We start from the raw sequence: 25,942 nt of genomic DNA, 5'->3' as shown, positions 1-25,942 counted from the left end.
CTAGAGAGCTCACTCACAGGCGATGGACTTAATAGAGGAATTTCAGCCTTAGAACAATAGTTACATACATGGTTGACTTCTTTAAGCTACTCTATGGCAGACTCATAGGGCCCAGAGAGACAAGGTGGATGGGGAATATCTTTTATTGGACCAACTTCTGTTGGTGAAAGAGACAAGCTTATGAGCTTACAGAGAGCTCTTTTTCAGATCTTTTGCTGTCTCTTTTGCCAAAGAAAGCCGGCCCAATAAAAGCTATTACCTCACCCACCCTTGTCTCTAATATCCCCACGGCTATAACAACACTGCAAACAATTCATAGTATCCAGTCAGACACTATGCAGAAAAGGTATTCGGTAATGTTGTCATCCTACACAGCACAGCAGCTTATATGAGAGAGAGAGAGACAATACCTTGTCCATTTTGTTCCAGAATTTTAGGTTTAAAAAACACTTGTTCCCTGCATTGCATCTTCCCTTTAAACCATTCATGCACCAGCCATGCTCAGTTCCTCCAATGTCAGTGGAGCTCTGGAGACCAGCCTCTTCTCAGAAATGCAAGTCTTCTGCTTCCCTCATGCATGAGATCCATCAGGAAACACTCCCTGACCAGCACAGAAGTCATGTAATGGGGGGAAAAAATCACGAGACCATTGTTCATTAGCAAAGGACAATGATGCCCTTGATCCAATGCCTGTGCAGAGCCCCAGCTAGCAGTGTGTGTGCAGATGGGAGCAATGTGTAACCTTAACCCTTAGAGCTCAGGGTTGAGAGGCCAGTTACCCTGGGAGTTACCTAGATGGCACTAGAGCAGACTGTGTTGCTCTGCTATTTGCATTACAATCCTTGGTATTTGTTGGATGAACCAAGAACACCATGGACTGCCAGCTGTCTCATTCTACTGCTCAGTTCCACTTCCCAAACAGAACCCCCAGCACAATGGACAGAGATTTGAAGACAAGAACCCTCTTCCTCATCCCCTGCTCAGTTCCCACCAACCAGTCGTTGATCCCACCCTGGGAGAGGCCTGGCTGCCTCCCTCCTGCCTGACTTATGACACTCCACAGCACCCTTGCAGCCTGTCAAGGGGAGCATGACGAGGCTCCACCTGGGAGTCACACATCCTGCCTTCCTTCACTGAAGGCCAGCAGCTGTCACAGGGGAGAGTCATTTGAAAACTTTTGCAAGACCTTCAGAAAGCTTCATCCACACTGTCCTGTAGATCAGTCCCCAGCTCACCCTCCCTCCCATGCAGCTGCCCTTAGGGAAGCTCTGTGTATGCGCCTCCCTGGACCTGGCCTTCCAGAACAAGCTGCTCCTTCTCATATGTTTAGAAATTCCAGTGCTACGTAGGCTTCCTTCCAGCACTCTGGAACATGTCCAGCCTTGCCCTGCTTGTGTGACCCTGCGGCAGCAGCTGTGATTAGGGGAGTGTTCAAATACACTTAACCTTTGATACTGTAACTATGAATTCCTTGTTTGCTCCTGCTCATCCCAGTTCACCTGCTCTAGTGCACCTGCCCAGCTGCCTAATGGTACAGGCACACCTGAGGGAACTCTGCTGCCATGTGCTGAATGGTTTGGGCCTGGCTGGAAGAACATCCTTGCCGTGCTTGCCTCATTGCAAGTGCTGATGCTGCCAGATGAACTAGGTGTGTCTGCATCCACCATGCAATGCATCCAGTGTATTGCAAGATGCACTGAGCATGTCAGTGGTGTCAGTGGGGCTACATGCTTCCTGCTGCTGAATGCACCACATACACAGCATGGACCACACCCACTTTACTGCTGTTGCAGCCACCAAATGGGACACAGTGCTCCAGGTACAGGCACCTGCCATGCTAGCAAGTGATCTGGCTCCCCCATGCTGCCAAATGACTGTGGCTTTGCTTGTGGGATATGCAGACCCATGGCAGCTGAGGTAGAAGCCAGCGGAAAGATCCTCTTGTGTGTTGTGATAACGTGAAATGTTCAGTGTGGTAGCAAAACCAGCCCCGTCCCTCTGGCGTGTGCAGAGGGAGATGTGAGCTAGGGCAGGTAAGAAGCTTCTCTGTCGGGAATGACCCATGTTGCTCCTGCAGACTTCCCCGGGGACTGATTTTGTGAGGTGCTAAGTGTCCACACCTCCCAAGAAGGCTGCAGGCCCCTTATGACTTCCCCCAGGCACATAGACCTGGGGCTCACCATTCCCCAGATGAAATGCATCGTGTGAGTTGCTGTCCCTCACCTTTAGCCTTGTCCCATCAGCGAGGCTGGATTCCTCTAATTCACAGAGATGTTGATTTCTGGTCCTTTTTCCTGGTACATTAATTCAGACTGGAGGAAAGAAGGAGAGGCCAAGGCAGGCATTAACTGTGGCATGTCCACTAACTTTGGAGCGTCATTCAAACGAAGCAAACGACAGAGAGCTGCATTCTCCACTCCGTTTACTGTCATGTTGTCTGTGTTAGTGAGCTTCTCTATTGCAACCTGCCAGTTAGCCTTGCTCAGAAACTGGGCTGCAATAGTGTTCGCTGTGGCTTTGGATTGGAGGTGTGTTCTCCCTGTGGCATAAATATGACTAACTCGCTCTACTGCTCTAGAGAATGGCACGTGTGACCAGGACAGGGATCTGAGTATCCTAGGTTCTATTCCTCGCTGAACCATGGATCAGAGGCGGGTGAAATACTTTGGCCAACTTTTTTCAGTGAAAAATGCAGATGTGGTGACTCCGCCTCATTTTGTGACTCCATGTCAATTTCACCAAATTGTTTTGGTTTAAAAAACTCAAACAAAAAAAAAATCAGAAAAAAAAATCAAAACATTTTGATTTTTCAAATGGAAATGACTTTCCATTTCAAAATTTCCTTTGACTTGATTATCAAAAAAAATCAAACATTTAAAACGCTCAAAATCTAAATGAAATATTTAATTCAGCCCAAAACAACTTCTTTCTGAAAGGTTAAAATAATTGTTTTTGGTTCGACCTGAAACTAATTTTCTCCCTGATTTATATTTTGGGGGAGGGGAGAGGTGGAATTGGCAGTAAACTGCAAAATCTGTTCCCTGTTCAACCCTATCATAGAGTGGCTTTGGGAGGTCACTTAGTCTCAAAAGTGGCTGTTGGTTTTGGATGCCCACCTTCAGGCACCTAGGGCCTGATGTTCTCAGAAGTGGTGTGCGGCTTTGACTCCCACTGATGGGAGCTGCAACTGTGTGTGTCCAGCCTGTCTGAGGAGGTGGCCCACAGCATCTCAAGATGGACACTCAGAAATTGAGGTTCCCAAGGTTAGAGGCCACTTTTCAAAAAGGTTGGACTTATTGTCTTTGTGCCTCATCAACTCTCTCTGTGATATGGGGCTTAGACCTAACTCCCAGGGCTTCTCTGAGCCTTCATGAATCAAAGCACTCTGAGCTCCTCAGCTGACAGATACTGTTGGTGTTCATGAGAGGAGTGTCCCTTACCACCCCTCAGGCAGCGAGGATCACCTCAGGATCTTAGGAGAGAATCATAGAAATGTAGGGCCGGGAGGGACCTCAAAAGGTCATCAAGTCCAGCCCCCTGCGCTGTGGCAGCACCAAGTAAACCTAGACCATCTCTGACAGGTATTTGTCCAACTTGTTTTTAAAAGCTTCCAATGATGGGGACCCCACGACCTCCCTGGGAAGCCTATTCCAGAGCTTACCTATTCTTAGAGTTAGAAAGTTTTTTATAATATCTAACCTAGATCTCTCTTGCTGCAGATTAAGCCTGTTACTGTTTGTTCTACCTTGAGCAGACATGAAGAACAACTGATCACCATCCTCTTTATAACAGCCCTTAACTTATCTGAAGACTGTTATCAGCTCCCCCCTCAGTCTTCGTTTCTCAAGACTAAACAAGCCCAGTTTTTATAACCTTTCCCCATAGGCCAGGTTTTTAAAATCTTTTCCCATTTTTATTGCTCTCCTCTGGGACTCTGTCCAATTTGTCCACATCTTTCCTAAAGTTATGCCTCACCAGTGCTGAGTAGACCACAACAATGACCTCCTGTGTCTTACATGTGACACTCCTGATGTGATTATAGCCTTTTTCCCAACTGCAGCACATTGTTGGCTCATATTCACTTTGTGATCCACTGTAACCCCCAGATCCTGTTCAGCAGTACCACCACCTAGCGAGTTATTTCCCATCGGTTGTGCATTTGATTTTCCTTCCTAAGTGTAGTACTTTGCAGTTATCTTTATTGAATTTCATCTTGTTGATTTCAGACCAATTCTCCAATTTGTCAAAGTTGTTTTGAATTCTAATCCTGTCTTCCAAAGTGCCTGCAAGCCCTCCCAGCTTCATGTCATCCACCAACATTATAAGCATACTCTCCACTCCAGTATGCAAGTCATTAGTGAAAATATTGACTAGCAGTGGACCCAGGACTGACACCCTATGGGACCCCACTAGATACGGCCTCCCAGTTTGACAGCGAACCATTGATAACTGTTCTTTGAGTACAATCTTACAACCAGTTGTGCATTCACTTAATAGGAATTTCATCTAGACCGCATATCCCTAGTTTGCTTATGCCAATGTCCTGTGGGATTGCGTCCAGAGCCTTGCTTTCCTTTCAGAGCTACAAGGAAGGTACTGGCGCCTGATGCCTTGCCCAGACCTCACGCTCACTCACTAAATAATTTACTGCTTCATCAGGCATTCGTAGCAGGTCTGTGCTGGCCACTTTGCTACCATCTGTCACATCCCCTGCGATGAAAAAAGCTTGGCAGCTTGTTCCTATGGTAGCTCCAGCCCCAGGAAGGGTCTGGGGGCTATGCAAGGGGAGTGGCTCCAGAGAAGTTCTTCCCAAAGTCCCCCATTATTCCTCGCTGTGAGTGCGGATCCTCGTGCAGTGTTTGTGTCTGTCTGATGCAGCTGAGCCAAAGCAAAGCCCTGCAGTGCTCAGCCCTGCCTTTCCAATAGAAAAGGGAGCTCCAAAGAGCCACCTGCATCTGTTGCTCCCTTGGCTCAGAGGCTGGACTGGGACTGAGGCCCCTGATGTGCTCTCCGTGCAGCCTCTTGGGCATGGTACTCATGGGGGAGCTACAGTCCCCATCCAAAGTCCCTTCCACCCCTCATATGCTCTCTCTGCATGTGCTGGAGCTGTCATTAGCCACATGCTGAGCTCACTCCTCTCCAAGGAGCCCCAGTGGGGAAGGAGCATCTCCCTCCCTCTCCTCCCCCCCCCAGACTGTCGCCTACTCCTCACCAAGTACATTTGCTCAGTCTGCCTTGCTGGGCCTGATGGAGTTGAGAGCCCCCCGAGACAGGTAATCAGCTCCTGCTGCCTGGACTCAGGCAGAAGGGGCAGTGTGCCTATGATGACGCTTCTCCAGTATGTGAGAGAGGCCAGTCCCTGCCCCACCTCCTTCCTGCCCCGCACGTCAGCATAACCACATTTGGAGCAAATGGCTCTTTCCTCCCTTGCTTACATCCTCGCTGTCGCTCTCCTCTTTCTCCTGGCTCCTCTGCAGCTTTTCTTCTTTCTCCTTCCTGCTTTTTTCTGGCATGATGTCGTCCAGCCAGCTGAGGTCCTGCCAGGAGAAGATGCACTCCATCGCCTTCCGGATCCCCACCAGTGCCAGGAGCTGGGGCCAAACCAAAGACTCAAATAAGCATCATGCAAAGGACGGGAACAATTAGAAAGACCAGAGGCCTACAGGGAGCGTAGTTCAGTGGTCACAGCATGGGAGTAGGAGTCAGGACTCCTGAGTTCTATTAGTGATTTGCTGTGAGCCCTAGACCAAGACACAATGCCACCCTGTGCCTCAGTTTCCTGATCTGTAATATGGGGATAATATATTGTAGCAGTACAAGGCTTAATTAGTTTTTAAGTGGGGGATTTTTTGAGGTCCTTGGATGCAAGCTGCTCTATATGAGCAAAGTATTATTACTGAAGTGGATCACATCCCCTGCCAGCATAGGGTTTAGTCCCATGTCAGTTCACACCAGGCCCCCATGTGAGAGCCCATCCCGTCCCTGCAAATCAATGAAGTCAGTGGTAACACTTCCACTGCCTTCAGTAGGACCAGGAGCAGGACCTAGATGCCTCAAGCAATGGAGTGACCTTTCCAAACCTGACCTGGTTACCACCTGACCAGGTCACCAAAGGCACCAAACCATTCTTCAGACTTTCCCCCTAGGACAGACAGCAGAGACCCCCACAGCGGCCCTCAGCTGCCATGACAGAACATACAGACAGCTGTGCCCCAGTCCCAGAGCTGGCACGGCATTGACAATTAGCATTATGATCTTGGACTGCCCCTGGAGCCATTGTAGAGCACAGGAATGGCCCGCGCCAGTCAGCAGGGAGGCCTCTGAGTTCCTTTAGCGGCTGGAGTTTCCGGATGCTCATCAATGACAGTTGTACACACAGGGCATCAAGCTGTGTGTCTTGGAAGCCCAGGCATGTGTTGAGTCTCTCATGCCTTTGGGTGTCAAGTGGAAGCGGATCCCTTAGGCAGCACATCCTCCCAAGCATCGAGGGGCCTTGTCTAATGGGAATTGTGAGTACTTCATGGGAAGGGAGAGGGAGGAAGCACTAGAGTCAGGATCTTGGGTTGTGTGAGGCCCAGGACCTGGCTATTTCTGGGCCATACCAAAGTGGGGTTAGAAGGGGAAGTGAAAATTAACAAGTGCTCCCCTTCTCCACAGGGAGAAAGCCACCCAGCCTCACAGGGCACAGTAAGCCTTTTACTGCCCTGATAAGAGGACGTCCTACCATCACTGGGAAAATAATGGCAGCTACGGTTGACTTGAGGACCCACAGCACAGCCAGGCAGAGCATCTGAATGAGGGTGAAGAGGTGCACTCGGCGCAGGGGCACATGACGAAGGTACATGAAGTCAGGTTGGTGTTTGGCTGGCATCAGGAGGAGCTGGATTCTGTCCAGGAACTGAAATGGAACAAGGGCAAACAGATCCCAAGGTGCCAAGTGGGGGAGTCCCTGGCCCAGCAGTGAGACGGGACACTCAGATTCCCAGGATATATCCTACATTCCTCTGGGGAATTTATTTTTTGTAAGGGAAGTCCGAGGACTACAGATTGGACTACAATCCACCAGGCTTTGTTTTTCCCATGCCAAAAACCCACCCCAACTTCCCGCTAAGGATTCTGGGTAAAGTAGTCATACATACATTTCCTGTACTAAAGAGGGAACACTTTAGGAAAACTCTGCTCTGATTTACATGCCATACAACCCCACATTGAAGTCCTACTGCTCAGATTGAAGACCTGTGTGAGGGAAACCTTCCCAATGACATGTAGTGCTGCCAGTTCCAAGTGTTCAAAATTCATGATACAGATCCCAAAAATCATAAGTGTGGTGTGAAAATCAGGAGACTTTAGAAAATAAAAGTTGGCTTCTTTTCATTTGTCTTTTGGTTTTTTAGTCTTAAGATCACACTTGGGTCATGATTCCAAGCTTCTCTGCAAATAAGAGGGATTAATTTAAAAAAAAATATGAAAACAGATTCTCACTTAATCACATGCCTCCAGAGCTGGGGATTTAAGAAAATAATCAAGGCTTGCAATAAAATCATGAGAGCTGGCAACACGGGATACTGCAATCTTCAGCTCCTGACAATCTAAGAAGAATTCTATCTGACATTCAGAAGCACATTTCAGAAGGAAGTAGGGTGACCAAACAGCAATTGTGAAAAATTGGGATGGGAGTGGAGGTAATTGGTGCCCTATATAAGACAAAGTCCTGAATATCAGGACTGTCCCTATAAAATCGGGACATCTGGTCACTCTACAAGGAAGGGTTTTATTGCAAAAGAAAAAAGGACTCCTGCTGCTTTTATTTCTATTAGAAATTGAGGTCTTATCAACCCTATTTGCTCCATATTTTTGCTTGTTTTTGTTAACACTTGACTCAAAATCCTTAGGCAAGAAGCTCTGTCTCTCTCTTTAAAGAGACTGAATACCCTGCCCCTTTCAGTGAAGGGCTGAGAAAGCTCCCAGGTCACAGCCCTGGATTATCCAAGGAGTTCTCCAGCAAAAAACTGGAAAGACAAGACATAATATCCCTGATGCTTTTCAGGGAATATTCATTTAGAAATAAAAAGCAAAGCTAAACTAAAAATCCCCTCCAGACAAAACCCTTAACCCCATCCCACCACCTCAGAGGCCTCTTTGTTCATCACACTGATGCAGAAAAGGGCACAAACCTGATTGTCTCACCCTTTGCCAGTCACCTCTAACCCTAGCCCTCTCCCAGAGCTGTCTCCTGGTACTTCAGCCCTCAGTTCAGTGAGCACACAGGGGTTAATCATTACAGCAACTGTCCTGTTAGCTAAGAGCAAAATGGAAGGCCTGTGGAGAGTCCCAGCTAAAAGCAAAGCCCCCTAGCACCAGCTCCTCCCCGCCAGCATTGTATTCCTAGAGTGAAGCTGGTGTGAGCTCTCTTTAGCATTGGGACAGACAGAAGAGGGCTAGGACCATAGGTCCAACAGTGGGAGCTGGCTGTCTACAAACAAGTGTAATATTAGAAGCTTCTAAACCTGGCCTCAAATAGCTTTTCTATAAACGTTGTAATTTCAAGGGCTGAGATCTCAGACCACTCCTTGCTGTGTCCCCCTGGGAACCTCTCCCTTCCAATCAGATAAACCTCCAGCTTCTAGCACTAACAGCTTGCAGAATGCCAGACTTCCAACCTGGCACAAGTTCGGGACGGACAGTTCCCATCCCACTCCTCAAGGTAGGGTCAATTTGGGGGAGGAGGGACTCCCTATTTAGGGAAAGAAAGAGAGATTACTGGGGCAGGTTATTTTTCTACAGAAACAAACCAAAAAAACCACTGCAGTTCAAAATTGTTCAGAGGGTTGGAATATTGGCAATAGGGCAGGTGAGGCATTCAAAGGAGTGTTATAAATGCAGTTTATTACATGGCTTTAAATATTTCCTATCCTCTAGCAAGGTGATAAGATCTATCCATCCATCCCCATTCATACCCTCTCTCCATCTAAGCATGTGGCACCTGTCAGTGAAAAAGGGCAGCGTCTTGTGACATATTTAGTAACATATGCCTTTGAGCCCTTACCTGCACCTTGCTCTCTAACTGATCTCCATGGGACCCTTTCTAATATTCCAGTGCCCGGTGCATCTCCAAACAATCTCCTTTTCTCAACCTGCCCCAGAAATTTTCCCTCCTCTCCCTCCAAATGTGGAATTTCCCCCACAAAATCACAACACCCTAGGGCCCAGGAAAGGCAAAAGCCAGTCCCACACCAGTAACAGCTTTTCTATGCTTAAATAAGTCCCAGCTTTGTACTCTGTTATCCTGCGTGCTGCAGGGCTAGAAACAGGAACTCTGTAGCACTAGGAATGGGGTCCATCCCCCTCTTCTTGACCTGACAGGCCCTGAGACACCAAACATTTTGGGTGACATTGTAACATTTTTATTTTGTATTCCAGGTCATTTGAAGGGTTTCTGGCTTCTCCTGGACCCTGAACAGTAGGAGTCATCATAACTTAGGGGACATCTAAACTGCAAAACAAAAAATCAAAAACCTGCAGCAGTGAGTCTCAAAACCCGGATCAGCTGACCTAGGTTCATGGGGCTCGTGTTATGGGGCAACAAATAACAGCGTAGATGTTCTCGCTCAGGCTGGAGCCTCTCACTGGGTCTCAGAGACCAAGCATCTAACACTGCCATTTTTAGTGCATGCCCGAGTAAGTTGACCCAGGTTTTGAGACTTGCTGCCGTGAGATTATTTTTTTCTGCTGTGTACACATCCCCAAAATGCCCAACTTTATTGGTGAGAAGTCACAGAAAATCTTCCTAATTAATGTAATGAATGTGTGCTTAAACTCTAAAATAGTTTTGCTATCACAGATCTGAGACCTAGAAAATACACGGGATGGTGGGATTGGGAGTCTATCAGCATTCGTTTGGGATGGCCTGCGCAATACATTTGTGGTGTAACCTCCCCAACACAAAAACATTAACAAGTATATAAATAAAGCCACATGCCATAATATATTGCTTGAGCTGGAATTGAGCAAAAACATTATATCTCTTGAATTCAACCTACACATTGGGAAACTGGTGCAGAAATGTCAAGGTGATTGACTTCTGTGGATTTGAACTCACCTGAAGACTGCTAAGAGCGGCCACACCCATGTACAGAAAGACACCATACAGCACAGGCATAGGGATATACTGGAGAAATCAAATGAGAAGCATCAGCATTGTCAGAGTGTAGCTTTCCTTACAAAAAGCTTATGGAATTTAATCATCTTCCTTAAGATCAGTCTTAAAGTATAGCCGGGCTGTTGAGTTGTTTCATTTTAGACACTACAGTTTAGTTTTATGGTTATTGCTTAACAGTTACAAAGAATTTGAACTTTGGATATATTCCTAGGCAGCATATTTGGTTAAGATAGAATTACGATTGTAAACACAGATTAGCTACTGCAGAAAACAACTTGCTAGAAAGTTGTGGGTATCAAAATCCAAATGTTTGAAAATCAGGAAATGCTACTGTAAGAGATTGTTTTCAAAGCACAAATATTTGAGAGTCTGGAAATTCTGACTAAAGATTCCACAAACACTCTTAACTCTGCCCCCGTACCCCACTATACATTGTGCTGTCTATCTGATGACAAATCAGAGGTAGGCTCACTAAAGTTTTGTTACTCTCACTCTATCCTTCAGAATTAGTAGGTACAGTCAGAGTCTGCCTAGTTTGGTTTGGAAAAAGAAGTACACTGTGGTCTGTGGATATTATTTGGGCAGTGGAGGGGTCAAGATGGAGACTTGCTTGTGTGCAGATACTTGGGTCTCAGACCCACATCAGAGGAAGAAAAACTCATTGTATGGTAGTGGTCTTTGTAGAAACATTGTGGTTGGGCAAGACTTGTCCTTGTTCTGATTCTGTCGGCTTGAGGCTGCGCTCATACTGTGTGACATATTATAGGGTACGTCTATGCTTTGAGCTGGAGATATAAATTTCAGATGGATCAGAGCTAGTGCACTAAAAATAGAGCATAGCCCTGGCAGTGCAAGCAGTGGGAGGGCCTAACCACGCCGAGTATATGACTAGCATTAGGGCAGGAATGTACACAGGGTGGCTAGCCCTTCCCACTGCTTGCACTGCCCAGCTATGCTTCTATTTGAGCATGCTGGCTTGATCAGAGCTAGCGTGGGTATGTCTCCTCGAGCTGGACTGTACACCTCCCACTCCAAGTGTAGACATAGCCACAGTGGAGTGGTGTAGAGTGAAGAGTGTTTGGGGATTGTATGCGGAGGGTGAAATGTGACCCCGCTGTGGTCTCTTGATGAGCACAGGAATGGGAATGGTGGCAGGAGGTCTTTGACCTACATTTGAAAGATAGGAGGTGAAAGAGGGGGTGAATCAGAGGCAGGCTGTGGCTGAGGAGATGTGGGAGTGTAAGTTGTACATTACAGGATGGGATGCTTTCTTGTGATTAGATGAGTGAAGATTAGCTGAAGATGACTGTCAGAATTTATGACAGAAGTCGCCATGGGCTCTAGTGCTTTCCACTTTTGTTTTAATGATTGAAAACACAAAAAGCTTTATTACCTTGAGAACTGGTGCCAAAAAAACAGACACTCCGGTGAGGATAAAGACCACCAGTCCAGTCAGTCTCTGCTCCCTGCAGACAAAAACTCGTGCTTGTTAGGCACTTAATAGTTCATGTTCAAACCACAACACTTCTTACCCGCCCCGACGCGATCTATGGCCAGGGATACAGAGTTGAACAGCCAGTGAACTGTTCCAGAACCATATGAAGATGCCTCAGCTGCGAGTAGCACTGTCTGTAGTATCCCCTAAGCCTCTAATAATGCTTCATTTCCACTTTGTCTCTAGGACTAATGTGAACATGAACAAAGCAAACACCTGCACATAGGTGCTCCAAATGAAACTGCAGGCCTTTGCTGGGAAAGGCCTGTGCAGATGCCTCTGCCCTGCTTTGCCAATCTCTGAACCAGTCTTGCCACCTGATCTGGGGCACGAGCCTTCACTTCTCTACCTCAGTGACAAACCAGGTGTTCCAAAAGGAGAGAGAAGCCGTGTCAAAGAATCCAGGAGAAAACATCCACCACTTCCCTAGACTTTTCCTTGTCATTGACTCATGCAGCACAGTGGCGACTGGCTGCTCAGGAACTGAATGGGGTTACAAGCACCTCATACATCAAATCCCAAACCAATTTTGGAATTTAGCCTCAATCACATGGATAGCTGTGCCTTAGCAGGGGGTAAAAACCAGTCAGGAAAAGCTCACAGGTACTTAGTACTTGCTTTTGTGGCACAGTATGTAGATCTGCCTGGGGAGCAGAGAGCATCTACAGACCTTTCTTGTCTACAGGAAACCCCCAGTTGACAGTCTACTTAGACAGACAGCTGGATCTGATTGCATGCCCATCCATTCATTAGTTTTCTATACCTAAAATAAGACATCTGCCATATATCTGTTCCAAAATCACAACCTCTAGCAGAAGGTGCTTCTTGGTGTTTTAGAGGAAGACAAAACTCCCACATCGTGCAGCTGGCCAACTGTGTAGTGAGGAGCTGGGAAGGAGAATTTCTTTCCTCACTCCTGTAGCAACCTGGTACCCTGAAGCACAGAATCAGGTTGGCTGGGAAGACAACAGGGCTACCTATTTCCAAAGCACTTCCAGCACCAGATCAGCAGCAGGACACATAGCCCCTTCATTTTTTAGTGACTTCCAACAGTAATACAGTGCAGAGCCCACCACGACTCAGCAATGGAATTCCAGGGCCAGTCTGGCCCTTGCAGAGCACACCAACTGGGACTGTCAAGGTGGCTTTGCTGTTAATGGGAGAGGGACACAATACCTGATTCCCAGGAACTTGGGCTGCTCTCCTGGAGCTGAAGTTGTACTCTCCTTTTTCAGGCTGTCCATGTGGGCCAGGGAGATGACAGTGGCAGACACATACCAGGGGAGGCCCATCACAGATGTGAAGATCATCAAAAGGGAAACGCAGAATAAATCCAGGTGAAAACCTGCCCCTTTCTGGAATCAGAGACACATCAATACTCAGAGAGGCATCTGCCTTCAGGGGATGGGGAATCAAGGGTTACATCTTGTTTTCAATGCATGTGTGGATCCTACTGACTGCAGAAGGAGCTCTGTGGATGTAGCTAAGGGCTAGAATTTGGCCCTATGGGTACAATATACAAAATGGAGGTTCCATCAGACAGCAGAGATCACCTCCTCTATTGTACCATTGCAGGGGAGTTGGGATCAACCGAGGCACCTGACCTGATAGACCCTAGCTAGAGGCTGGGGGCAGGACATTCTCACTGAAGAACCTTTGATTCTGGGATTTGCTTCCTCCCTTGGTCTAACACAGCCTGCAGCTCTTGGTTTTCAGGTGACACGGCCTGGCCTGTTCCCCGGCTTCTAACCAAGGGATGGTCAAGTGGGAAAGGTCTCATTTTTGCTGGTGGAAATCAATGGGCGTGGGTGCCCTGGGGGATTTGCATATCCCACTAGTCGCCTGTCTGCATCTTTAGGTGCCTAAATACCTTTACAAATGTGGCCCCTCAAGCATCACCAGCCAATCAGGCATTTAGCTTGCTGCTTCATGGACAACAATCCCTTAATATATTTAAGGGGAAAAAAGTTAATAACTTACCGGGAAATAATGAAACAACAAACTCCCCTCCCTCCCTCCCGAAGTCAACTGGCTCTCAGCAATTCAATGAAAATAGAAGAAAATTGTATAATCATGATCCTGTTAGTTCCTGATTGGCTCTAGATGTAGAATGAGATCCAGCTTCTGATCCAGTCAGAATGCATGTGTACCATACATTCCAGTGACCATGGATTGTTCACAAGCTGTTAACTTTCTCTGATCTAGTCACTATATTATTGGGGCATTGTTGGTCGCTTACTTTGCATTTTTTTCCTGATTCCTGGTTGGGTGTACTGAACAAGGGGATAATGAGTCACAAGTAATGTGCTCTCCACTGCAAATTTACAGATGAAAAAACATTCATGCTGAAATTTGGAATTTTGGAACATTTTTACAGTGACCCAGCCGCACTCAACTCCTTGTGGATAAAGAATGGATACACACCTTATGGTAACTGTGCTTCTTTGGGATGTTTTGTCTGTGTGGATCACACATGCGTATAAGACTGGAATCTTGGAACAGCAAGGTCTCTTGGGCTGAACCTGCAACTTGCATGTCCTCGTGCCCCACCCAGCCGAGGGCAGAAAGGGCAGATCAGCTGCAACCATCCCTCCCACTCCCTCTCTAATTCAGCCTTCCAGGTAAAGAAGACTCTGAAACAAGCAGGGATGGAAGGAGAGTCATGGGATCCATGCAGACAAAACATCTCGATGAACCACACTTACCGCCATGTAAGTAACTGTTCCCTCTTCTTCGACTGTTTGTCTGTCGAAGAAGACAGACTTAGGGTGACTAGCAAGGCAAGGTTGAGGGGTTCCAGCAGTGGCCCTCCCAAAATTGCCATCCAATCCAGCAGCCAAGTTGTAGGTGTCATGTTTAACAAAAGTGAGGCAATTACTCCACGTGGCTGCCTTGAAGATCTCAGGTATGGGGATGTTGCTGAAATATGCAGAAGAGGCAGACCTGAGCTCTGGCACAATGAGCTCGGATACCTGGAGGAACTATCACAGCGCTCACATGAGAGAAGATGGAAATGCACCGAGCGATCCATGTAAAGAAGAAATGGCTTGCCCTTCAGAAGGGCAGCTGGAGAGATGGGACAGCCCTTCAGACTATGCAGGTGATATAGCAAAGCCCTCAAAACATCCAAGGTCTGAAGTTTTTTCTCTCCTGAGAAGGCGTCGGGGTGGAATGGGAGGAGGGAAAATTAATAGACTGTGTTAAATGAAAATCCAAACCAGCTTTGGGAATAAATTTGAGAAGAGGGCTCGCCTCCACTGTATCTCTATGGAATGTGTGTAAGCAGGATGGGCAATGAGACTCGGGGCGCATGTGCTGATGTAATGGCCATCGTGAGGGTACAGTGGGGTAGAGCACCTTCAGAAAGAGGCAGAAATGGGAAGCTCCATGAGACCGGAAAGGACAATATGGAGATCCCAGGTAGGCTGGAGCTCCCTCACTGGTGGATAAATGTGACGCAATCCTTTAAAAAATCTAGAAACAGCAGGATGGGAGAATACTAAGCCTGAGTAGAAGAGAGGACCACATGCCAAAAATCACTGCAAAATGGACTTTCAATGAACTGAATGAGAGTTCAGAGAGTTTCAGGTGCAAGACGTAATCAAAGACCTTGGGAACAGGCCTTCAATGGGTCAAGGTTAAGCTGGGTTGCCCAGACTGAAAGCCTTCTCCACTCTGAGGAGCAGATTTTCCTTGTGGAAGTCTTCCTGCTTCCTGTAGGGAACAGTTAGTAGTACTTAAGCAGCCAGCACTAGGCCATTGGGGTAATGATTTTGGGTCTGGGCAAAGAGTTTGATCTCAGCTCTATGATATTATGTCTGGACAGTCTGGAAGTGCCATTGGAGGCCGCATTGACATTGGGAGGAGATATGTCAGTTAGAACTGCCTCGGCCATTCAGGAGCTATCTGGATTAGGGTAGCTGTCTCCTGACTGATTTTCCCTATCCCCCTGGGTATCAAAGGGAGGGGTATCATGCATACATGAGACCTGAATTCAATGTCTTGTGAGCATCCTGGGCTCATTCCATCTCTGGAGCAAAAGACTGGACATTTCATGTTTTCTTTGGTGGGATTTCCCCACTGGTGAAATATCAGTCTGAGAATGGTGCTCTTCAGAGACCATTCATGATCGTCTCAGCAGACAATCTGTCACCAATTTGTTGTTGGCTCCTGGGAGATGGGAGCAATTGGGGTTATCCTATGAAGTCAACACCATGGCCCTGGATGAGTGGCTCTTGGCACAGGGATGAGGAATGGCATCTCCCCTCTTGTTTATATAATATATCACAAAGGTGTTGTCTGTCAGGTTCTGTGTGGTGGAATTCCTGAAGGCTGGCAGGAATGCTTTGCAGGCTAACCTGATTGTCCTGAGTTCCAAGACATTTACATGCAGTCTCATCTCTTCTGGGACTGTATTCCATGCATTTGGAGAGGGTTCCAGCGAGCACCCCACCCTGTTCCTGTTGTGTCTATGATCAGTGTCCCTGGAGCTGGAGAGGTGGAGCAGGGAAGCCCTCTCCACACGTTCTGCGAGTCTGTCCACCAACCTCCCGATGACACGATATGAGCTGGCATCATGACATGCATGTCCTATCTCCTAAGGATGCACTGACCTCACCCAGTCCTGTAACAGGGGTAGGTGAAGTTGGGCTTGTGGCGTCACGTGCAAAATGATACGTGGCCTAAAAGTTTGAGACAGCTTCTCAATGTGATTGATGGATTTATTATGATGTTAGATATGCTTATATGCCTTTGCCAATTTGGAGCTGATGAGAGCGCCTATGAACTCTATCCTCTGTGAAGGATTGAGTGACAATTTTTTGTAGTTTACTGCCGGTCCAACTCCCTGAACAGATCAAAATCTATGTTTAGGGCTGTGGTAACATCCTGCCTTTGATCAGTCAATGATCTAGATATGGATAGCCAAGAATGCCTTGTCTCCTTAAATCTGTGGCCACCACAGCCAGGCATGTTGTGAAGCCTCTGGGTGCTAACGATTTTATACCGATAATTGTTGGGCCCTACTGTGAAACATAGGTACTTTCTATGGGCCAGATGGATCCCAATACAGAAGTTTGTGTCTGGAAAACCACAAGCCAGTCTTGAGCCTGTAAGAAGGTGGTTTCCTTCGAGAGAACTTGGGTTTCTTTCTTGGAGAATAATCAGCAGTTTGATATTGGAAGTATGTGCGCGCTCTCTGTCTTTCTGAGATTAGACTCTGAAGGGTCTTCCACCTCACGGCAGGGGTAAAGATTCTGGAACTGGCTTTAGGAGACACAACCCGCTGACAGAGACATTGATGGCTGGGATTTTAAGTGAAAGAAACTTCAAGGTGGATGTTCATTCTTCTAGGTCCAAAGTGCTTCTCCTAGACTGCTCCAGAAGAAAAGGTTTTAGCCTCATGTCTCCTGGGTTTTTCTTCATTTTGATAAGAAGGACCAGCAGATAGATCAACAGTCAGGCATGTGGCTCTCACCTAAACAAAATAAACAGCAATTATGACTGGCACGGATAGGAATGGGACCATCATAGGACTGGCAGGCTTTGAATTCGCCATATGGAGTGGCAATGGTGAGAGGCCAAAACAATAATAGGGGTATTAAAAAAAAAATCAAGGAAGAAAATAAGATTATTTCCCTTAGAATTAAATGAAGTAACCACATGATTAGGAAGTGTGAAGGGACAGCTGGGGCCACGGCTTGGATCCATTTTGCTGCCATGGGCTGTAAGAGGGAAGTGAAGGATGGTGGGGGTCTCTCTGCCCTTTATTCCATCAGTTGGCGGGGGTGGAAGGACATGCGCAGCACAGGGGTACCCCAATAGACACGGCTGTTCAAAGACTCCAGGCTCACCTGCATGAAGCACCTGCACAGACTAGAATGGATTCCACATGGAGACATCCTCAAAGAACAAACACTGTGCTCTGACCCCAGGAATCCCAGGGAACTCAGCTATGTGCTTTTTTCTGCCAAGTTATTCCCGAATCCGTTTCCACGACCGTTTGTCTGGCTGTAGGGGGGAGTCTATCGTGAGCTGGGGCCTTGGGAGGTTTCCTATAGAATGCAGCAGGGCTTGTTTTCTAAGGCCTGCTTTCACCTAGTTTTAGCTCTTCAGCTCATTTTTCCTCCTCTTTTTCTCGAAAGCGGAGCTGGCCGTTTCTATCCAGCCATTACAAGCAGGCAGACTAACACAACGGCTGCCGCAGGGGTTGGCTCCAGTGAGGAAGAAGGCTGGGTATCTTCCTGATGGTGACTCTTAGGAGATGCCTTCGGAGGCAGCTGATGTGCATTAGGGAGGTGAACAAGCACAGCAAGAGCAATCAGGTTAGTAACAATCCCAGCTCAAAACCAGGTGTGTTCCCAGGCCCAAGGATCCTGTTTGTCTTAGCACAAGGGCTGACGTTTAGAGAAGGCTTTGTCCTTGGCTCCGAGTCTGTGCCTGTGTGAGCAGGTTAGGGAAAACCTCAGTACACCTAATGAGAGGAACAAATGCCAACAGGGCCAAGCCCTGACAGCCATGCGCCAAGCAGCACAGCAGTGTCAGAGAGAAAGCTGGCACTTAAGTTCAGCTGGGATGTCAGGGCCTATGGCCAATGAGGCCACAGGATGCTAGGGACAGATAGGAAGCTGAGCCTGAGGGGGGCGGGGGGCAGAGTGCAAAGAAAAGGCACCTTGATGGCATCGCCCGAAGAGAGACAGTGTTTCCTAGTGGTTAGATCAGGACATTGGGAGGCAGGAAATTGGGTATTGAGTCCTGACTGATTCACTATGTAACTTTGAGCAAGTCACTAGCTGATAACACTGCCTGGCATTGGAGAAGTGGGCTGAGATCCTGGCATGAAAGGCCCTGGGGAAGCCTTTGTTTCCCTGGGTGATGGAAAGAGTTGGCCCTTGCTTTGCCAGGGTGCCAGGGCTTAGAGGGACACCCTGCGGAGAGCACTGTGTTTAGAGGCCTCTGTGGATTTAGGGGCTTTGTCATGGCCCATCCTAAAGGCTGAATCCTGGGAAGTGCTGACTGCCCTCATATCCAAGTGACTTTAGGGCCAACTGAGGGTGTTCAGCACCTTGCCAGAAGCAATCAGCTCCTCGCAGGATCAGTCCCTGAGTGGCTGACAGTCTCCACAGGGCAATTAGCTGGGAGAACTCCTGGCTCCCTCCTTCTGCCCAAGGGGAGGGGGGAAAGAAAGAGGCCTTCCACTCTGAGTGCATTGATTTTGCATAACACCTTTGTTTTCAAATGTTGCCATGTCCCCAAATGCAGGGACGTGTGTGCAGGGCCCAGCACTCCCCAGCCAGAGCCCCCGCAACCCCTCATTTGGATTTTGTTTTGCATCAGTCCAGATTCTTCATCCTGATAGAAACTAGGCTGGGGAGCAGCTGCGATATGCCCCTCCCCAGCTATGCATGCACACTCCCCCCTTTGGGGCCTGGCTTGCTGAAGGCAGAACTCCACTCAGAGACAGACCTCGCTATGACCATCACTACATGATGACAGGAAGCTGCATCTCCAGGTAACATGGAGATTGGGCATGTAGAGTGACCACCTGTCCCAAATTGGGTGGGACAGTCCTGGAATGCAGAGTTCGAGTTCAAGTACCAGTCCCAGAGGGAATGACTCCAGGATAGCATTTGGCCTAGATTCCCTATGGGGCTGCTCCATACCTGCCCGAAGCTCAGGGGTGGCACCAGCCTCTTCCCAGTGTGGACCAAGGTGGCCTCCTTGCCACGAGACCTTGCCGCGCTCCTCCTCTTCCCCCTGAGGCCCCGCCTCCTGGCCAGCGCAGAAGCCAGAGCCGGGTGGTGGTAAGAGCTGCCCTGGGTCACTATGGGGAGCCCCAGACCCACTGCTCTGGGTGGCTCACTCTGGGAGGCAGGGACACGGGCCAGGGGCTGTTCTTAGGCTCTCTGGGCAGCTCTTACCATGACTCAGCTCTGGTTATGGGCCTGCCTGGCCAAGGGGTGGGGCCTCAGGGGAAGAGGAGGGGCAGGGGGCGGGGCTCCTGCGAATATCCTGCTTTAGCCTTTTGAAAAGGTGGTTATTACCCAACCAGCATGACAGGCCCACGGGCTGACAACAGGCCCTTCCTGTCAGATCTGCTTTAACCAGGGGGGACGTGACCGTGTGACCATCCAGCCCTTCCTGCTGCATTCAACACCAGTGATTGGAGACTAGCCTGGAGCGGAGACCCTACAGCCAGTGCCTCCCCAGCCCTGTCCTTCATGCAATTAGGGAGCGGTTACAGATCAGAGCCTGCAGGGAGCCCCACCCCTCACAGCCCCAAGAACAGAGGAGATTCAATCTACAGGCTGCCAATTTCTGGGCAAACATGACTGTTTCCCTGTAGCCTAGGATAATGGAAAGCCGCAAAGTGTTGAACACGGCACAAGCCTGTGTGATTCCCTCTGAAACAGCCCCCCGCCCACCCCACCAGCCCACTCCACCCCATCCCATACTGCCAGCCCCCCTCCCACCCCGGGCTGGCCTGCCCCGCACTGCCGGCCCCCCGCCTTCCCCAGGCCAGTCTGCCCCACACTGCCAGCCTCCCGCACTGACCTGGAGCCTGTATTCTTTGCGGTTGAGGATGACGGCCGTGATTTGCTGATCCATGAAGATGAGGATGATGACCACAATGGCAGGCACTGCAGACAGTAGGCAAATCCACCAGGGGTTCGCTCCAAAGGGAAACACGACCCAGTCTCGCTGGGGATTCGTGGGCTGCACAGGGAGTGCCAGAGGTCAGGCCATACATTATAAGGCTAGCACACTGCACTGCACTTGCCAATGGGCAAAGAGCACTTTGTGCAAGAGCCCTGGGTGTGGGCTGTCTAAATCACACCATTGACCCAGCAGGTTCTCCACTAAGTCTCCAGCAACGGTCAACACATAGTGCTTCAGAGCAAGGTGAACCCTCCCTCCCCCCCTTGGCCGTTGTGCAATTCCTGGAGTTAATGCTGCGGGAAGATGCTTGTCCTGACGAACTGGAATGATGATCAGTGCTCTATACAATGGCCATAGCCAGGCCCCGAGAGGCCATAACCAAGCCCCAAGCTCTGGATGCTTGTGAACAGCCTAGTCTGCACTTGCTCCAGGCCATGCTCCAGCTGATTAACATTAACCAACAGCGACTGTTCCCTGTGTGTTTTGCAAGAGCATCAATGCTGCCCCGTGAGTGGGGCCAGTCCCGTGCAGTCATCTGCTTCTGTTGGATAGCGCATAGTGAGGGACCCAGGCTATGATCTCATGTTGGTACCAAGCCCAAAATTCAAAAATCGTGAGTCAGGCCCACAAAAGTTGATTTACAATCATGAGATTTTTAGAAAATAATAAAAAGGGGCGGGGGGGGGGTCATCTTTGCCTGCTGGCTTTAAACCTTAAGGCTGGACTTGAGTCACATTTTCAAGCTTTCCTCTGCCACCACAAAAGCTAGAAACAAACATTTATTGTTTTAAATGAAAGCTGAGATTGTCCCATGTTCACATGACTCCAGGAGCTGGGACTTTAAGAAAAAACTAAATTTGCAATCAAATCGTGAGCACTGGTAACATTAGTTTTACGGCAGCCATTGGGGGCCTGGTTTTTACAACACCCTGGGGCAACGTTTGCCTGTCTGTGTAGGGGAAAGGTCTGTCTAGCGGGGTGCTCATGCAAATCCAGACCCAGACACATGCCCTTCTCAGTACACAAATGAAGCAGGCACAAATTTGTGCACAATATGACTACACATCTCCCTCAGGTCTGAAAAGCAGGCCCTGTAAGTCAAATGCAATAAAGTGGCATATCCATGGTACCAAGGTGGGAATGGAACATCCAGAAAAAGATGATGAATGCAAAAAGACCCAGTGCTTAAAAAATATGCAGGTAGAGAGAGAAGTGTAGTACAGTGGATAGAGCAAGAGTGTGGGAGACATCTCCCGGACTCCAGTCCCAGCTCTTCCAGTGACAAAATATGATCTTAGGCAAATCTTATAATTCCTCTGGACCTCAGTTAAAGCATTTCTAAAATGGGGATAATAGGACCTTCATACCTCAGAGGTGCTGCATGTGGTTTAATTAAGAACTACCCTTTGAGATCTATGGACGGAGGCTTCCTGGGATCCCATTCATTACAGATGTACTAATACACAGAGGCCTTCAGCCAAAACATGGCACAACACCTTCCCGACTCAAGCCAGGTTGCTTTGCCCTGCCCTTTTCAGCCCTTCCATTTCCCCCCACATTTGCCAAGTGGCACTTTGCCTCCAGCTTGGAGAATGGGCAAGTGGCTCCCTCATTAACCTGATGCACAATCCACCTGACAGGGCGCTCTGTGCCACCGTGGAGCCCGCACGCTAGGTCTGCAGCCTCTGTTAATTCCTTTCCTCACCCAGGCCTGGGGCGGGAAACCCAAGCCCAGACTTGAGCTGGTGGCTCCTGCTTTGCTGCGTGCTGTGGCATCGTTTGCATGATTACATGACTGTTTAGTTTGGGCCCAGTTGCTAAGTTGATGTTATTTATAGATCCAGGGATTGGCTGAAGTTTCACCCCTCCTCCTTCGCAAGGAGAGCTCGGAAGGGAAGTCACCTTGCAGAGGGGTGTCAAGTTAAGGGGCTGTAAAATCCCACTGTCCCGAGTTTTCTGCAGATCCCTCCTGGCCCGGCAATCACAGAGAGAACTTGAAGAGAAAGAGCTGGATGGAAACCACACAGGCCAGATTGATCTCGGGTGTCAGCGCCAAGGACTCAGCAGAGTTACTCCAGGGAGGAAGGTAGGCCCAGTGTCAGCAGAATTCTCCCTGCCTCACAGGATTGCACATTCTGGGTCTGTTCCATCCACCCCGCTCTCAGGAACGAATGTTGGGGGACGCAGGAGGTGGAACGCAGCCCTGCACATTCCCATCCACATGATTGGGATGGAGGGCTGGAGAGCTTTGGGGTCACACAATCCCACATCACCACATCCCTAGCTTGCACCCGGAGGTTTGAACGGGATTGCTGGTCATCCTTCGTGCTCAACACCAGCGGGGGACTGAGGAAGGGTCTGTGTGCTGAGAAGCAGGCCAGGAAAGAGATGGGTAACCAGACTGGCTTGGGAAGCCACAGAAAGCCATTATCATCTGCTGGCCGTTGGGTGGCCTGTGAATTCAGTGGGCTTTTCAGTCCAGTTGTGAGTGGAAGACTCTCCGTGCCATGAAACCACCACTGCAGCTATCACCCATTGCCCACTTGCTGGCCTGGCTCAGCAGGCCCAAGAGCAGGCAGGGGTGGAGCCTTGCCCTGCCACTGCCCCTCTGTTGCGTGGCTAACCTGATGAGCTCAGTCCCCGGGGCTGTTAATCTGACATCTATTTCTGGGGCATCCAGGTTGAGCTGATGCTGCGATCCAGAAGGGGGCACTGAGATCTCAGCCAGGAAAGGCACCCTCTCAGGAAGTTCTTTGGTGCCATTTCTTGTTCCCTGCCTTACTTTGTGGTCTCCACAATGGGCTGGCCAATACTGGAGAAGGTTTTTGGCCTCCCCTTGGGATGATGGATCCTTTATTATCTACACTCTCAGCCTGCAGGATACCTGTCTGAACTGGCCCCATGGGAGGGCTGTTCGGCGGGTCTCCCCTTCCTTCAAAGCTCCTCCTCACGCTCCGAGGGCTGCCTCAGATTCCCAGGCAATTTGCGAGATCTGCAGATAAGTCTCAACAAGCTTCCAGCCCCGTTGGCATGTTGGCTCCTGGGCTCCAACTATAACCCAGGCCATCTCTGTACACAGGCACTGGTTGCTAAGCAGATTCAAGGGCTCTTGGGTACTTCTCTAGCTTTGATGCTGAGGGAGATGGGACAAGGCTGTGGGGTGAAGGGAATGGGCAAGCCTTGCAGCAGCAGGTCCCCCAGGGGTCCAGCCAAACCCTGGAGCAGAGGGAGCAGGCCCAGAGCGGCCCAGAGAGGGACAGTATGGGATCCCTTGCTTTTACAGTGAATGGAGCGGTGCCCTACATCCACAGAGCAGGGACAGCAGCAGGGCAAGCTTCAACGTCACCACCACCCTGGCACCATGCCTCAGTCTCGCTAGGGATGAGAGAGGAGATTCTCTGCTGGGTCTGCCAGCAATGGGGCTGCTGGTGCCAGTTGCAATGGAGGTGTTTGCAGTGTGGATGCCTGCTCTCTGGATGCTGGACTGGAGCACTCTGCTCATTTACACACCACGATCAAAGAATAACAGCTTCCACCTGCTTGGACTCCAGCCAGCTGTGAAGCCTGGGGGCTGTATGAAGGGGAAAGCTTTGTATTTCTTTACCCATGGTCTAAGCCCAGGGTTGGCCAGCAGCTGGGGGCCCGTTGGAACAATGCCTGGAGACTGAGGAGTGCCTGGATGAGGGATATGGGCGTGGCTTTGGCCTGCAGGCAGGGTTACATGTGAGGGGCGACACACACTGCATCACTCACCTTTGCCTATGGACACCATTGCCTGAGCCATCCAGTCCTCCCCGGCAACATGAGCACTGAAGCACTTCCAGCACCTGGAGCTGAGCAGTGGCAGGAATGACATGTCCTTTGCAGCAAGAATGGGCCAACCCAAAGTGATGTTGGACTGATAAACTACTCAGTGGGTCTGTGGACAGCCTACTGAGTGGCTTTGCTGGGCAAATACCTGTGGATACCCAGTGTCAGCCCCTGGGGCCGTGATCCAGGAATACGCCCTCCAGTTCTGGCACAGAGAGAAACATTTTCTCTGTTCCCGAGCAAGGAGGGCTCCCCACAGGATCCGGGGATCTCAAATCTTGCCACTCCTCCAAGGGATGAAAGGCAACGTAATGGGAACCCAAGGGCTGCATCTAATCTGCGTGGAGCAGGGCAGAGTGCAGACATCTTCACCGTCAATGCGGAGGTGAGGCCTTTAGAGAATACAGTTCCCGGCTTGCAGAGCAGGATGGCCACTGGGATCCAAACGGTCCTTTGCATGTCAGGGCCTGCAGTCGCCACAGGCTGCTCCCCCGAACAGGCAGTGAAGATAGGCACAGGCAGCCCGGTCGACACAGACTCTGCAAAAACCTCTATACCTGATGCATAAAGTTTGCATCAGACTAACGTGGGTGCCCCATGCACAGTTCCTTCCCCCCCCCAAATCCATTATTGCCACCTAGTTACATCACCCCAGCCCCCCACATCCCATCGCTTCTCCTCAGGAAGCCGTGAGCTTCCCTTCCCAACAATTCCTCTGCTGCTCCCCCGACACCCGGTCAGTTCTCACCTTGAACTCGCTGGGGACAACGAGCTTGGGGGTCTCTAGTCCCAGGAGGGCATCAATCCCACAGAAGATGAGGATGGCCAGGATGATGGAGAAGTCACTCGCCAGCTTCCTCAGCTAATGGAGCAAAGGAAGTGGTAGGGAGCGTGTTAGCAGACATTGCCTGGACTGGGCCACGCTCTGCTTTACGCGTGCTTAGTTGTTGTGCACTCCGGGGGCAATCAGCACATCCCAGAAATACCCCTGGCCCCGTCCTCCAGAAACTCCCCTCAGTGAAAGGCAGGTGAAACCTTGCTCATGCTCTCAACAGACCTTGGCCATTCCCCTGCACTGGGAGAGGGCTCGCAGGAGAGGAGGTAATAAGTGTTTTGAATGTCCCCTACTGCTAGATCTAATGATACTACTTGGCCATGTAGGACAGAACTGCTGGGCCACAACACCCAGAAGGCTTACTAGGAAGCTGGGTGAGGTTATTTATGGAGAGCGTAGAATAAAATCTGGTGGATGGTGAGCAGCAAACTCCCGGCTCTCTGTCTTCCCTTATAAAGCCAGTGCCCACTCTAGCCTGCCACGCAGGGAAGATGCTAGCTCTGATTAAAGGCAAATAATTCTGGTGGATGCACTAAATTGCTTTTGTGCACAATGAAGGTGAAGCCAAGGGCCCTAGGGACAGTTAAATAGTGCTTCTTTCTGGTCTGGTGGGAGCTGGGAAGCCTTGTGCTGCTGGGGAGGGCTCTCCAACAGTCCCTTGGGATTGTGTTGGCCGCTGTTTAGAATCGGGGCCTTGAGTTCTATTCCCAGCCCAGTTGTGGCCTTGGCTGACATTTTCAAAAGGGGCCATTGATCTGGGGTACCTCCTTTGCTAGGTGTTCAACCTGAAACCCCTAGCAGTGTCCTGTTGGGCACCCACAGGCAATAAGCACATTGGGGAAGGTTGGCTTCAGCTTCTCTGAGCCTCAGTTTCCCAGTCTGTAAAATGGGGATAATGACGCCCCCCCCCCACTTTGGGCCACCACTCTGAGACCTATTGGGGGAGGCCTTGTATGTGTGTTGGTGTTAGATCCATGTGGCCAGG

The 25,942-nt window shown here is 49.4% G+C and overlaps 1 protein-coding gene across 1 annotated transcript in view; it reads right to left on the bottom strand.

Annotated features, from left to right (window-relative positions):
• SLC4A9 (solute carrier family 4 member 9) overlaps positions 1-25,942 on the bottom strand; it is a 49,215-nt gene continuing 23,273 nt past the window's right edge. Inside the window, exons 14-22 of the mRNA XM_067566874.1 lie at positions 24,871-24,984; positions 20,208-20,369; positions 12,831-13,009; positions 11,553-11,625; positions 10,100-10,168; positions 6,725-6,898; positions 5,436-5,591; positions 2,224-2,312; positions 1-601 (exon numbers count right to left, since the gene is read on the bottom strand). Of these exons, the coding sequence (XP_067422975.1) occupies positions 2,259-2,312; positions 5,436-5,591; positions 6,725-6,898; positions 10,100-10,168; positions 11,553-11,625; positions 12,831-13,009; positions 20,208-20,369; positions 24,871-24,984 (981 nt within the window). The 3' untranslated portion in view covers positions 1-601; positions 2,224-2,258. The remainder of the gene's footprint in view (positions 602-2,223; positions 2,313-5,435; positions 5,592-6,724; positions 6,899-10,099; positions 10,169-11,552; positions 11,626-12,830; positions 13,010-20,207; positions 20,370-24,870; positions 24,985-25,942) is intronic.

Source organism: Emydura macquarii, unplaced genomic scaffold (assembly GCF_026122565.2).
Source record: "Emydura macquarii macquarii isolate MOO-44397 ecotype Brisbane River unplaced genomic scaffold, CSIRO-AGI_Emac_v2 contig_2768, whole genome shotgun sequence".
NCBI lineage: Eukaryota > Metazoa > Chordata > Testudines > Chelidae > Emydura > Emydura macquarii.
Note: the sequence above shows the minus strand (reverse complement) of the source record. Positions and strands in the feature narration are given on the sequence as shown.